Raw genomic sequence first — 16136 nt, forward strand, 5'->3', positions numbered from 1 at the left:
CCACTAGAAATGAGCAGTTTGTCCTTTAGAGAACTGATGACCTGAGTTAAGCAGGACACTTTTTGCTTCAATTTCCAACTCTTTTCTGCTCTAATCTAAGTTTTTTTCTAAAAGATCCCAGTTTTTGTTCAGCCTGCCTTTTGATAGTTTTAGGAGATACATTCACTGCATACATATGGTCAGCACTGGTTGATGCTGTGGCTTCAGAAACATTTACCTGTACCTCAACAGCTTCATCAACAATACCTGCAACCTCTGTGACTTCCGAAACATTAACACTTACCTCATCAGCTACATCAACAACACCTGCAACATCTAAAAAGAGTTTGCAGTAATTGTGTTCTTCGTTCACATTACTTACCTCTGCCCTGACATTACTTACCTCTGCCCTGACCTGCTCTGCCCCTACCATAGATGGTGCTTGAGGGTTGCCGAAAAGGGTGGGGACCGCATCTGCCTTGAGTCTGCGATTGATGGTGAAGCAGTCCTCGGTGAAATGGCAGGCACATAATCTGCTATACTCATTGGGGGCCCACGTCTTTCGGTTGATGTTCTTTAACCACTGGCGGAGCCTTTTCTTCTGTCGGAGCGGGAAGCTGTGGAGAAATTATGTTTATTACCTTCAAAGATATTTCAAAGTAATTTAAAAAAACATGTGGAAGGAATACTATTATGTAGTAACAATATTATTTGTACAATTTCAAGTTAACACGCCAAATAATCATCTACTTTAAAAAAAGATCTGGCCTCCTCTAAAATGACACCTGTCTCTTGTAGAGCAAAGCACTTTGAGCTGCATTGTATGTCATGAAAGATGATACATAAATAAAGTTAAGTATAAGGACAATTCTGCTGCATGTACCTTTTGCATGTTGTAGGTTTTCAAAATACAAATCATTTTATTTATTTAATCAAATAGTCATTGGAATAGAAATAAACACGTCCTTCATATCTGGGTAATAACAGAACAATATAATAAAGTTAAAAAAAAAATGTCGTTTCCATTGGTTTCCAAGACACAAAAGTGATGGCATTCTGGTACTTCCCCAATAGTTTGCAATGGTAATTAGTATAATATATTTAATTCAGTGTGAACAATAAGGTTATCTTTTTATCTTCAACGATCAAACAAATACAATGTGAGTTTTTGTGCAGCAATAATTCTTGAAATCTATCCAAATAATATTGCCTAACTTTTCTTTTTCTTTTGAATTTTAATTATGATTATTATATAATTTAAAAAAAAAAGTAAAAGAAAAAAAAAATGTAAGGTCGTCAGATATACTTAACGATCCACCGAGTCAGAACAATGATAGTAGTAGTTTGCATAAATGCCTCGTTAAATAGGTTTGTATCACCTCAAAAATATTAGAAATAAAACATTTAAGTGAATACGCTCATACAACAAAATAGAGTAGTGTTGGCCTTTATCAAAAATGGGTGCATAACTTCAATCTAAAGTTTAGAACTGCATCGCCTGACAAATGACAAAATGGTAACTTAGTTCTAACATTAAGCTAATGTTAGCTTGCGGCGTGGTCGTAGCGTAGTGGCATACTAATGTAATTTGACGATAAAGTATACTTTTTTTATTATTATTAATAATTAGTTCCGAAACTATCTTTCACATACCGGTGAAGGGAGATCTTGGATTCCGATCGATTCACGCAGTTGACAGCAACACAAACAGGCATCTTCGTATTGATTGATGAGTTATGACTTATCTTATCAAGTGAGTTAGGCAGAAAGGGGGGGATATTAGCATGATCATCATCATTTTATATAGAACATGTAGCCCATCCCCCTCTCCGATCCCTCCGTGGTCACCGTCATTCCATCCATGTGCGTCTCACTCGAACTCGTGCGTTGGAGCCGGAGCCGCAGCATACACATCTCAAAGGTAAATTTAAGGTTTCTTAGTAGGAGTTTTGCATAAAATATTATTCTTAATAAAAATCGTTCATGTTAAAACATTTTACAACATTACAGCATCCAGAAATATCAAAGTATTCTGCCATTGGATGTCTACAGTTGATGTTTGCTTGCTAGCTTAATCATTTTTTTCTTAAATATTTTAGCTACCATAAAACAACTGAAAAAGAAAATGGACATGGACAGAGCTGGAGGACCAAAATCCACAAGTACTAAGGAGAATATATTCATTCAAATGCTGCATATGACATAGCTAATGACTGCATGAATAGTATATGTAGCTGTATTGGTATATATGTTAACAGACCATTGGACCAATAAGACAAATCATTTGTGCTAGATATGTACTTCACTCTGTATTTACATGTATAGTAATCTGTGTTTTGTAATCTTTAGGAAAACAGATCTGGATCATAGGGGACAGCTACGTCCGCCGTAGAGAGGAGAGAGCCAGGGAGACCTGTGGCCCCAACCTTGGCCTGGAGGCCAGGGTTAGCTGGTTTGGCTGGGGCGGACTCAGATGGAAGACCCTCATCCCCTTCTTTTTGCAGTCCCTGAGAGGAAGAACAGCCCCGGATGTCCTGCTCATCCACTGTGGCGGTAACAACCTCGGACGCCTGAAGGGAGTGGAGGTTGTTGCCGCCATGAAGCAGGACCTGCAGCACCTCCACCGGGAGTACCCAGACATTAAGATCATTTTCTCTAAAATTAACGAGAGACCCCGGTGGAGGGCTAAAAAAACGGGGAGGCTTAATCATGCCAGGAAATGGGTGAACAGTGTGATGAACACATTTGTTAGTGTAGAGTTTGGAGGCACCAGCGTAGAGCATCATGGGATTAAGTTTAACTGCCGTGCTTTATACCTAAACGACAGGGTTCACCTCACCAATAGGGGAAATGACATTTTCTTAAAAAACATTTCACAGTCTCTTGAAGAGATAATCCAGAGTGGGTGAAACTGACACTTTCTGGGCCAATACGTTCAGCCTTCACCCACTCTGAATTGTAATTTCAACTGAGTTTACATCTGTAAATAGAATATAATCCAGGTCATTAATCTTTATTCAATGATGCTCTTTTTTTCCATATTTTAAAATCAGTAATTAAAAGTAATTAGAACGATTGGTAATCATTTGTGTTTATCACACTGTTCATTCATTTCCCTGTTCTTCCTCTCATTCCTTTCCCCACTTCTTCTTTCCCCCCTTCCGCCCCAGCCAAACTGACTTGCTCTCTCCTCTCCACGTCCTTAGTAGCTGTCCCCCAAGAGTTAATATTTTTTTGTGTAATAAAAGCTTTTTATTGTAACACTTTTTGTTCAGATCCTTTTTCTTACACATGGTCTCCACTTGGACATCATTTCATGATAACCAACGTACACACTGTTATACCTTATTTACTTTATTTAATCAAGGGACATAGGCAGTTTAATTAAAAAGAGATAGAACTTTATTGATCTGGGAACTTCATTAATATGCACGGTTGCTCCAAATAACAAATAATACCAACAACATAGTAGTCCTACATAGAAAAAATACAGTTCAATATTATTTAATATTATTGCTTAAGAAACAGATTCCTTCCATTTAAATATTTACGAAAAATGCAATCAATAATTTATATAAAAATAAATGGTTACATATTGAACAGCAACGAAGTTGGAGTAGCCTATACCAACATAATTCATTATAATACACCAACATTGTTAACTGTCATACATAACTTAACAAGCAACTGCAAATTAAAAACCAACGTAACTGAAATGGTTATATTACGCTAACAATATTATAAAAATTACGTAGGTCTCCCATAATCATTCAAGTAATCAATACATCCGTGCCTGTTACAGGAGTGCATTAATGTGGTGACGTGGGGACGAGGGAGGGGACTGCTAACTGCAGTCAGTGACAGGAAGTTAGTTAAACTGACCATTCCGCTTACTGAACCTTTAAGTAAGTTAAGCTAATTCTGAATGCTGTCAATACAAACAATAGCATTTACTTATTGATTGTTACTCACCATTACAGTCCATTAGGATCTTTTATGTTTTATTTACTAGTATGTTTTTCAAACCAAATGTTACCACTATACGATCACTGTTAGAAGTAAAATGCGTTCACGCTGTGGTGCGAGCGAGAACAGACTGCAAGGCTTTTCCATTAATTACACACTGGTTGTGTTTGCTGTCCCATGTTGCAGATATAAGAAATAAAACCAGTCCAGAGCTCCATCCAACCTGTCCTCCTGAGGGGCCGTGTCCACCAAACGCGTTTTTAAAAGGCGGAGCGCTCCGTGCACTGCTTTCAACGCGTTTGTGCGCGCCGCTCAAAAAAAGGCGCACGGAGCGTTTTTCGTTTACGTCATACGCGTCATCGCTTGTATCCATAGATATACAGCTTCTATCTGTTGGCTCCATCATCTGGCATCTGACACAAAACAATTACCAGAAAATGAATGCAAGATTGCTCGCACTTCTTGCCGTGGCAGCGGAGTTTGCGGACCCCCCTGCGCCTGTCGTGGTTGCCCGGAGGAGAGTGTGGGTCCACAACATTAATCGTGGCCGGAGGCAGTACGGAGAGTACCATCGGCTCTGTCAAGAGCTCCGCCTGGATGAGGATCGATTTAAGATCTATTTTAGACTGAACCGGCAACAGTTTGCCGAGGTGCTATCTCTCATTGGGCCGACCATCGCCAAGATGACAACAAATTATAGGGAGAGCATCAGTCCCGCCCAACGGCTATGCATTTGTTTGAGGTGAGTAGCCTAAACTGAAATGTGTCTTTGTAGTATTTAACGTTAGGTCTATATTGTTTAGACATAAACAGGAGTTGAGTCAACTAAATAAATAGCGAGTTTGTCTGAGGTAAATAAACACAACAGTTGGTATTTAACGTTAGGTCTATATTGTTTAGACATAAACAGGAGTTGAATAAATAGCGAGTTGAATTGCAAATGGGACAATGCGATATCTGAGTGTGTATTTGTAACAAGAGCAAGAAACAGTGAACGTGTCCTATTGCTCACAGACAATCTTATATTGTTCCTCAAAGTCACAGAGTGATTGGATAAACTATCATTTTGACCTGTGCAGGTGAGCTCACTCATCTGGTCTTGTACCAAAACGCCACCCAGTGTTCAAAAATAATTACTACAACCCATTCTTATTGTATACTGTATACTGTTACTGACTGTAAACACAGACACTTTATTAAATTATTAGGAAAAACTTTATTAGCAACTGTGCAGTTCTTTTTTGTTCTCTAATTAACTGAAGATAATGTAGGCTATCTTTGTTTATGTTGCAGGTACCTGTCAACTGGAGACTCATACAGGTCCATAGCCTTCAGCTACAGGGTGGGGTTCTGCACTGTGGCGAGGATTGTAAAAAGTGTGTGTGAGGCCATATGGCAGTGTATGGTCTCCACATACATGCCTGTGCCAGGGGCAGAAGACTGGAGGAAGATAGCAGGGGACTTTGAGAAGCTGGCGGACTTCCCCAACTGCCTCGGCGCCATAGATGGCAAACATGTCGTCATCCAGGCCCCACCGTCTACTGGCAGCCAGTACTTCAATTATAAGGGGGCATTCTCCATCGTCCTTCTGGCGGTGGTGGATGCCCGCTATAGATTCAGGGTCGTGGATGTGGGGGCCTACGGCAGGAGCAGTGATGGAGGCACGCTCGCGTCTTCGGCCTTTGGCACTGCCAGAGGTGGGTCGTAACGCGCTACATTTACTCCGTTAAAAATACTTGAGTAACTTTTTGAATAAATTGTAATTTTAGGAGTAGTTTTATTGCAACATACTTTTACTTTTACTTGAGTAAATATTTGAAGAACGAACGGTACTTTTACGCCGTTCCATTTGGCTACGTGACGGTCGTTACCTTATTTTTTTATATATTTTATTTATTACATGCGAGAGCTATTTCTCTCATGATCTCTCTCCCCGGGGACGTCTTCAGCCAACATCTCTATCACGTGACTATTTCAACCAATAAAAACCACATTACAAAAGCTTGCCAATCAAATGCAGCCACTTCAGTCACATGACAAGTGTTGTCATGTTGTCATAGGGCTCAACCATGGGCTCAACAATGTCCGCGGACTTTTTTAAAGGCTGCGGTTCTGCACCGATGTTGTGTCCGTGGCCGTGCCATGTAGGTTAAACGCATATTTTACCGACTATCTGGGTGAGTCGAGAAAATGGAAGAAACCGCTGATTCCGAGGAGCAATAGCCACACCCCTGGCCTCAAATACAAACTCACACACTCGCAAGCTCTCAATCACACTAACTTACAAAATAACAATCACAGTGACACAGACTCCCACACACTCGCAATTACAGAGAAACTGTTCTTCTTTGACACATGTCCTGTTCTCCCTGTAGCCTACTCACTTCGCATGCCCCAGTCTGGCTGTGTGAGAGTCTGAGAGTGGTCTCTTTGTTCAGCCACTTTGTAGTTTCATACGTTAAGTGAGTGTGCCAGCAGGTTTTGATGTGTAACGAAGTTTAATTTTGTGTGTTTTATATTTTTGGGGCTAAACACAACCTAGATAATTTTCTCAGGGCCAGTGACATATTGTAGGAATTTGTTTTAAAATGTGTATGTGCAAAACAATTGCAACAGTGTTATAAGTGTGTTGGTTTTAATTAATATAATTTTGGACAAGCCTAATTTATTATAATTTTATTTGAAGGGTGATGTATTTAATTTGGCAGATAATTAATTTATTATTGTTTGAGTTCAAGGGTTATTCATTTGATTTTTAAATACCTTATTTATTGTTTTATTTAAAATGATGTTATTTAACATATCTTTATTTGAACATTGCTGTTTTATATTATGTTCGTGTCTATTCTGTACCGTTTGTGTTGCTCTGTATATTTCAAAAATAAATCCGGAGTAATTCAGTAGGCCTACTTGTACTCTTGAGTACTTGAGTAGTCTTTTCACTGCATACTTTTTTACTCTTACTCGAGTAATAATTTTTATGAGTACTTTTACTTCTACTTGAGTAATTATAATCTTAAAGTAACTTACTTTTACTTGAGTACATTTTTTGGCTACTCTGCCCACCTCTGGGCACTGCTCTGCGGCTGGGGAACCTGGACCTTCCACCTGATCGACCCCTACCTGGAGCAGACCATCTGGGACCCCAGCCGCATGTATTCATTGGGGATGAGGCTTTTCCTCTGCGGAGGAACCTCCTGCGGCCCTACCCTGGCCAAAACCTGGGGGGAGAGCGGAGGGTATATAACTTTCGGCTGTCCCATGCCCGGAGGATTGTGGAGTGCGCCTTTGGCATCCTCGCCAACCAGTGGAGGCTCTACAGGAGGGTTCTCGGCGTGTCTCCAGAAGTGGCAGAGAGCGCCGTGAAAGCCACCTGTATCCTCCACAACTACATGCGCTGGGAAGGTGAGGGAGAGGATGGCCCCCGCTCTCCAATTGTGCCATCACAGGGTGCAGTGCAGAGCATCCCCAGGGTCGGCAGCAACAACGCCTCCAGGGAAGCGGTCGCAGTGAGGGAGACCTTCAGCAGCTACTTTTCATCTCTGCCTGGTCGAGTGACTTGGCAGGATGGAATTTAGTTCATAATTTTTTCATATATTTAAATCAAAAAAGGCGAAAAACCAAAACTAATAATTAAATTTCTTAAATCAATCTAACATTCATGTTGTATGCTGGATTACTTCTGAAGACAAAAACACACCTTTAACACCTTCATCATCATCAGAGCATTCATTATGTATCTGCTACCTAATGTAATGAAGACAAAACAACATTGTCTTAGCATTAATATGTTTAATTAACTGATTCATTAGAAAATTATTCCAAGATATTATGTACACATTTTAAACATTTCTTATAGCTTATACTAAATCTAAATAGAAAATGATTCCAAGATATTATTTACACATTTAAATAATTGTTATAGCTTATACTGAATCTAAATAGAAAATGATTCAAAAATATTATTTACACATTTAAAAAACGGCTAATAGTTAAATGCGATAATATCATTAATAAACATGATAATAATATAAATAATTAATGAATAATTCTCACCTGTAACGCCCAGCACAGCTGAAATGTCCCGCCAGGCCTGGTTCCGTTTAGTTTGGTCGTGATATGACTTCAAAGTGAGGTCGTACAAGACCGGACACTCACTGACAGCTGTGATTAGGCTTTCGTCCGACATGTTTCAGTTTGTGTTCTGTTGATACTTTGAGCCTCGCCTCCTCCTCGATTTTGATTGGTCGTTCGAAAAAAAGCGCCGATGACGTGGAGCGCTTTTCTTCAAAAGTTCAACTGTTTTCAACTGGGGGCGCGCGGCTAGAAGCGCGAGGCGCGCGGAGCGTTTAACCGCCCCGGGCGGCTTTTTAAAAGGCGCGCATCCTGCCATAGAGAATGCATTGCAGACAGGCGCTCCGCCTTTTTAAAACGCTTTTGGTGGACACGGCCCCTGAGGTTCATTCAAATAGCAGCAGAAGCAGTATTACAAAGGTCACACCTACATTGCAAATAAATTAGAAAGAGTATGTTTGATTTAGTGGTGAAATTAGGACGGAATTATATATACATAACAGTCAGTCTAATGACTAAATACAGACTTAACCAACATTACCTGAGCAGAGACGTGTTGCTGTGATCCTTGCTCTGCACTCCAATGCTCTTCCTCATGGAACATGATGTGTTCATTTCTACTTGAATCTGAATTTCTCTACTTATATTTCCCACTTGAATTTGGAAACTTAAATATTAACTTCAGGTTCAAGTGTCAATAATTCAAATTCAAGTACAGCAATTTAATTTCAGGTGATAGTGACACATATATTTCTGCCCATACTTTTCAATCAGCAGCATTGTTCTGAAGCGTTTAGCCGACGAAGCTTATATAGTTATTATTTATTTAGTTGACTAAAGGCTGAACAATATCCACTGCATTTCAGTGCATGTCATTTTGAACTGTCAATTAACATTGCAACTATTACACCAGCAACCCCCTGTACTAAATCTATTCACACATTATCATTTTCACATGACAGTCCTGTATGTCATATATTGTGGAGATATGAAGCCCACAAAGTAGCCTTCTACACCCCATGATTGAAGATGCTATCTCCACCATTCAATCTTGCCTCTCACTGCTGTTATGTTTGATGAATAGCTGGCTTGACATACAGTTCCTCAGATCTCATTTGGATTGTAGCCTGTAGCCAGAAGGGCCTGGCGCCATTAAACTCTGGCAGACACACACTGTATGCATGAACACACATACTGATCACACACGCATACATACAGAGAAACATATAGGCTAATAAAATGCCTTCTGACTAGCACACAGACACACATTAAACACTCATTTGCATCAGTCAAATTTAGGTCATTTGAATCAGACTGTACACTATTTTCCCTTCCTCCCTAACTCTGTCTGTCTCTCCAGAGAGACATTGTATTTCCCCACACAATAGTTTAACTAGGCAGGCCCATGCTTCAACATGTTTCACATGAAAACCTTAGGAAAGTCTCGACTCTAGCTCGCAATGAAGCCCGCTGTAGTGATGACAAAGGCTATTTGTGGACCATGTTATGGCTGTTTTTCTGCAAAGCAGTACTCTCTTATCACTGATAAAGTGAGTTCCAACTCCTTACATAGCCCCATCAGTGTGATAACATAAAACTCAGTGACAATTTACTAGCTGGACCTCCAAATATTTCTTTGCACATCCCGATTCACAAATTACATAAACATAATTGCATGAACCATCCTTTTATTACTCTGGAAAGGCTCTGCATTGAAAAGTTTTGTGTAGGGGAGGGGGTATAAAAATGAAAAAAGCAACAAAACATTTACACTGAACAGGTTGGATGTGATCAGTGTTGGGAACGTTACTTTAAAAAAAGTAATTAGTTATAGTTACTCACTACTTGTTCCAAAAAGTAACTGAGTTAGTAACTGAATTATTTTATAATAGAAGTAACTAGTTACCAGGGAAAGTAACTATTTGCGTTAGCCTACTGTAAGAAAAAAGAAATTTGCTGTATGTCAACAAATTTGGATTTTTCTGAGCAGTTTTCACAAGTCAGTTGAAATGAGTAGAACAGACAGGTAGGCCTACTTGTAGGCTACATAACCTTCAATATTTATTGCACGTCAACAGAGCAAGAGGTTTATCCTCCACTAGGCCTAGCCTATTTTGTTCTCAACAAAAGTAGTAGAGGAAACTGCTGAATGTACCGTGCTGATCTGCTATCACTGGATTCACTTCAGGGGTGTCGGCTAAAACACCACTTAAGGCCAAAAACGTCAGACTATGAAGCATGAGACGATGAGAGGAGGAGTAAGGATTTATCCTATGTTTATTTCCTTCTTTAACATGCACAGCAGCATACAGATCCCAGGAAAATAACAGTAGCAATATTCGGCTCATGATGACACGCTAAACAGCTGTTGCAACCGGCGAATCGAGGCTGTTTAATAACGTGCATAAATTATAATTTATAGAGATCGGGAAACTCCATGCACTTACTCATGAGGGCGATGCAAACAAACTCAGGGAGAGCACGTTTCAACTGTGGATTGATATGTGGTTACTGCGGCAACGCGCACGCTCACACAACAGAGAGAGAAAGAAAAAGAAACTTCACTAAACAGGCGCTCCGGCTGACTGACGAGACGGCGCTAACTGACAGTTATAATGTCATCCACACTGAATAAAACACATCTTAAAACAGTATAAGAAATAACAATCGCTTATCTTGTTGTTTACCCACCGGTCTCCTTACTAGCAGTTTGTGTAGTATGGAGCCAAGGGTGCTTTCGGATTACACAGTTTATTCAATCAATTCATAGTAACGCACCGCATTTAACGTTCAGTAACGATAACGGCGTTCAGTGGTTGACACTAACGGTTGCCCGCTTGCCCGGGGCAACTGAAAATAATGTTTGGGCAAGTTGAGATCGCTTCTTGGTTGCCCGGACGGGCAAGTGGATTTTAGAGGGTTTGTCTGTAGTCTAGGCTATGTATTCATGTGTTTTACAGTCTGCAAAACATTTTGTTCCCCGCTAACTCACACAAAATAGATCGGCTATATTCGCAATTGAGCAGCTGCGCGCGGCAGCCAGCAGCATCACGGTCGCTCTTTCGCACTCGATCTCTCTATCACTCTCTCTCTCACACACTCACACACACACACAGCCTGTGTGCGCGCAGTTTCGCTGTCTACGTTCCGAAAGCCGGCTCTATCCTACGGACCTGGTTCCGCTATATTCAAAACCCAGAAATCAATAACGTTTGAGCTTATCGATACCGCTATGGAGTCCAGTAGGCTAGGTCACATCATATCATTTTAAATATCGAGTCGGGTCATCTTCATCTAATTAGGCCTACTTCAGTGTATTATTCCATCACTGGACCGCATCATGGACTGTAAAAGTGTTCTACCTTCGACTGTCTTGAAGAAACTCCTTCCACCCGCTCCGTCTCCAAAAAAAAAAAAAAACTCTTGTCTGCTGAGCCGCTGCAGACGGGCTCCGCACCGTCTCATCATTCATTCAATGCAGCGGTGATCAACAAACGAGAGACTGTAGCAAGTGACAAGTCCCGCAGTGAAAAAATCGGATAGTTTTTAAATCCATATTAAAATCTGCAGGATAAGACCTAGTTAGCTAAAAAAAAATCGCAAACGGTTCAAATGTGATGTGTTCAGGTCGGCTCAGTAAAATGATTATTAGGCAAAGGTCAATAAAATGACATCATGATGTGTTCAAATGTAACATCAAGAAAGTAAGAAATTTGAGTTTTTCGCGGGAAGCTTGAATAATAGCCTACAGTTTGGGTAAAAAACTTGTTTTCCCAGCAATATAAACTAAATAGTCCTAAATATGGAATTATGACCTGCTTAAAGTCCTATCCTGAGCTCTGCTCATCTTGTAAGCAATTAAAGCAATAATACCAGTTCTCTTTAAACTAAATAATAGAAAGGTATCGATAAAGATTTGGATTGTGGAGTCTTTATAATGGTATCAATATGAATAGAAATTAATGATCCCCCTCCTTACTTACAGTATGACTGGGCAATAGCTTTAACATGGTGGACTTTAATAATTTTATGGCACACGATCACTTTTTGGCACAATGTGACCGTTTTAAATAAGTAAAAATTTTCTGTGGAAGCTAACATTCAGCTTGACTCTGAGCTAGACTGAGTTTTCTGAGCCCCTGGGCAAGGTGCATGGCAAAAAGAGGCCCTTTCACGATGCTGCAGCAGGACCAAGCGCTTGGTGTAGTGTGTGATGTCATGATATATAGGCTTATATGAATTATTGTTCGTTTTATGTGGTCAGGATGAAACTAGTAAGCAGTGTTTGCATTTAAGAGATAAGAGATCGCTAAAATGTATAATTCAATTAGCCTATACTGTATATATCATTGTTTAACAGTTTTTTTGTTTTTTTTGGGCAAGTGAACACAACATTCGGGCAAGTAAAACATTACCTGTACTTGCCCTATGGGCAAGTGCATTTGAAACCTTAGTGTCAACCCCTGGCGTTGTAACGACGGAAAAAGTAATTAGTTAGATTACGCCGTTACTGAAAAAAGAACGGCGTTACCTAAAGGTGCGAACACACCAAACGCGTTGGGTGCGGTGGCGGCGTTGAAAAATCCATAGGGAACCATTGGTTTAGGCGCGATGATGCGTTGGCTGCGGTAAAGCGGCGCTTTGGGCGGGGTAGCCGCGTTACCAAAGCGTCACCGCACCATCGCACGAGTTCAAAAAATGGAACTTTTAACGCTCCAACGCGTGACGTTTAGCCGCGTTGGCCAATCAGCGGTGAGCTTGACCCGACGTCACGGACATCGGCACGGTGGGAGCATGGCTGGGAGGACAACACAGAGGCTGAGAAACACCGAGTAGGAAATGCGGCTGGCTGGTGATATGAAGCCGCTCGGGGTTGGGTTAGAAGACGTAGGGAAAGTGAGCCAGGAGAATGGGCTTCCTGGTCAATTCAGTGAATATAGCGGCTGTGCTTTAGCCGATGAACCAAGTTAGCACCGGTCGGATAGCATTAGTTAACTCACCCGGTTGTGTGCGGTCACCACCTCCATAATGAACCCAAACATAACGGCTAAGTCCGGGGAACTTTCACAACGAAGCACCGGTGTTTATGCCTATATCTACGCCAGCCACGGTCCCGTCACAGCCAGGTAGGGTAATGTAGGCTACTTGCCTTTATTTTCTACTGCCCTGTGCACAATGCTGCTGTAAATGTGTTTGGTATGGTGCTGCCTTGCTGTTTGTGTTCATTTCCGAGTGGCGTGAATCTGTTTTAAGGCTATTTGTTCCGTTCAGTTGCTGTTTATTTGTCTTTTGGCACAATTGTTGGCCGTGTTGTTGTTGTTTTAGTGTGGATATCAACGCTGTTGTGTCGGGTCGGGTCTGATCGCAGCCATGGTTGATTAGGGGAATAAATATATTGGGGGAGACTAGCTGCGTAGCGTTGGGCGCGTTGAACCATTTTTTTACACAAAATGACCAAGCGCCAGATCAGGTGCGTTGGGCGCTTTGGCCACCACACCCAACGTGTTTGGTGTCTTCGCACCTTAACGCCGTTATTTTAAACGGCGTTATTCCCAACACTGGATGTGATGCACACGCTGGATCTCGGAATGGTTCTCCTCCAAAGTTTCTTCATATCCGCCGCCCATGCAGCTATGATTTATTTGAATTCTTATTATTGCCCTTTATTTAACCAGGAATATTCCCATTGAGATTAAACATCTCTTTTTCAAGGGAGTCCTGGCCAAGAAGGCAGCATTTAGACACACACACTCACATTTAAAATACAATGAAAGACACAAAACACTATGGGACAAATCACAATAAAGCATCAAACTTACTGTACAGTACTTACTACTATAATAGCAGGCGTGTCGGCAAAACTTTCTCGCAACATATACACAGTATAATGTGCGTGAGTGCCTCGGTGCTCCCATTTACCTGCCACATGAAGACCTGACGACTGCTCACTCTAACATACGCAGAAGAAGCAAGATAACGGCCCTCCCACACTCTCTCAGATAAGAGGTTCTTAAATGGCTCTCCTCCTTCAGCCACCGTCAGTTGTATTATTCCTGTCATGCCAGTCGTGCAATACATACCGGTTTCTATTCCCCAGTCCCAATATTAATCAAACCTTTGACTGACTAATAGGGGTCTACCTCTCAGAAAATATGTATATGAATGGTCTATGACTTGACACAAAAAAACAATTTATTTAAATATGTAATTATACAATACACTGCTATTCAGTTCCATCCAACTTTTAAGATTTGCAGTTTTGAGTAACTAAATGTGTGGAAATGAAACCGTGACATCAAGTATTGAATCAGTGGAGAGTATTAAAGAGAGATAGTAAAATGATGTCACCACCTATGGGTTTGTCCCAATTTTGCCATGCTGGCATCTATGCAATCCCTCAGAATGCCCATCACAACATCTACCATGCCTGGCCCCAGACCATGGCTTAAGTTGGCGAAAACCTGGCCATTCCTCTGGACCTCCTTGGCCAAAACTATTTTTGAGATGTTTTGGTTCGTCTGGATTTATTCTCTTATTAAGATTGCATTCATAACCCTTTTAACGCACAGCAGTTAAGCTATGAACATCATTTATTAGGGCCACAACCTGGACTATAAGAATATGTGTGCTGCAGTGATGTCGTTTGAATGTAGGAAATATCAAATAGACCAACATTTGGGGGTACAAATTATAGGTGGGGGGTATGGGGGCGCCCCCCCAGAACATTTTGAACTTAAAACTTAATTTCCTGCATTCTGGTGGATAAATATCCACCGATCTGTGCCTTTTTTAGAATCAATTTAGTGGAAAAAATAAGTAATTCTGTGAAGGAGAAGACAACATTCATGTACATTAAGAAAGAAAGCTATTATGGAGAATTGTTTTTTTAGGAATCATGACCCAGCACTGGTGTTCACTATTTATGACAGTTAAATTTTACATTGGTAATGAAATGCAAAGCCACCACTGGAAACAAAAGGGATGAGCTATCAGTAGCTAGCTAACGTTAGCTACGTAACACATAACCAGGTAATATTAGCATTCATCCTTAGACACTTGACACAATTAAACATCAATACTAGCATGAAAAGATGTCAGTTTTCTTAAGGGCTTTAAATAGTGCGAGTGTCCACCCGTTGGGAGCGTGGGCGACGTGCAGATATGACACCAACTCCGCATGCAGCAAAAATAAAAACTAACCTAAATTGATATGCAAATGATTTGTATAGCAGCGGCAGGAAAAATATAGCAACGTGGGGGAAACACTGAAGCAGACTGGGAGACACAGCATGGACATATAAAGAAATGGACACCGTATTGAAACATGGCGCCCATTCATTCCGATGAAAGCTGCTCATAGGCGCAGAGAAGCAACAAGGAAGCATAATCCGGAAATTCCATACGGCCCAAAGCATGACGTAGCATGGACGTAGCGGCATTATGGACCTATCAAGAAAGAGGGCGGCAAGCGTAGCGGACTGGAGGCGGGTGTGTCGTTCTGTAGCATCTAGCCTGGCGAAAACAAACTGAAAGCCGTTAAAAGCCGTTGGGCTAATAAAACGCTTGAGGTGGCGTTTTGAAATGAGAAAACTTACATTTTAATAGTATATGGTCTAAAGATAAGTATGAGCCTATGATTGATATCCAGAAAAAATGTGCAGAGACACAATCTTGTTCGCTGCTTGTACTGTGTGGACAGGGACATCTGCCTACGGGCCGCATGAAAATAAGCTCCACCCCTTACCATGCAATACCAATGGGTTGGCCACATGTCCATGCTGGCTGCTCGGAGAAGGCAGCATCCTGGGGGCCTGAGACACAGGCTACATTGCACTATTCAGTCGCTCTCACAGCCACTCAAAAAATGAATTGGCTGCCTGGAAGTTAGCTAGCGCTAGTAAACCATAGCCTTGATATCCACAGATTACTTGTAAACCATATCCTTGATATCAAAAGATTAATTTAAAAGTTCCCACCACTGCTAGTTATTTTAACACATTAACTTCAATTTTCAAATAAAAAGTCTAAATACTGTCCTAAAATATCTACTAATAAGAAGTAAAAAATAATGTCCTAAAATATCTACTTACCTTACGTGTCCGGAGAAAGTTGATGGA

General features: G+C 40.9%; 1 protein-coding gene across 1 annotated transcript; it reads left to right on the top strand.

Annotated features, from left to right (window-relative positions):
- Positions 1-4382: 4382 nt before the first annotated feature.
- LOC307259097 (putative nuclease HARBI1) lies at positions 4383-7523 on the top strand (the record flags this gene model as incomplete). Its single annotated transcript, XM_080038831.1, has 3 exons — positions 4383-4687; positions 5239-5642; positions 7078-7523. 3 exons carry the CDS (start codon positions 4383-4385, stop codon positions 7521-7523), a joined length of 1155 nt encoding a protein of 384 aa, XP_079894957.1.
- Positions 7524-16136: the final 8613 nt, after the last annotated feature.

The sequence above is a fragment of the Ammodytes marinus genome (genome assembly GCF_949987685.1).
Source record: "Ammodytes marinus genome assembly, chromosome: 13".
Lineage (NCBI taxonomy): Eukaryota > Metazoa > Chordata > Actinopteri > Uranoscopiformes > Ammodytidae > Ammodytes > Ammodytes marinus.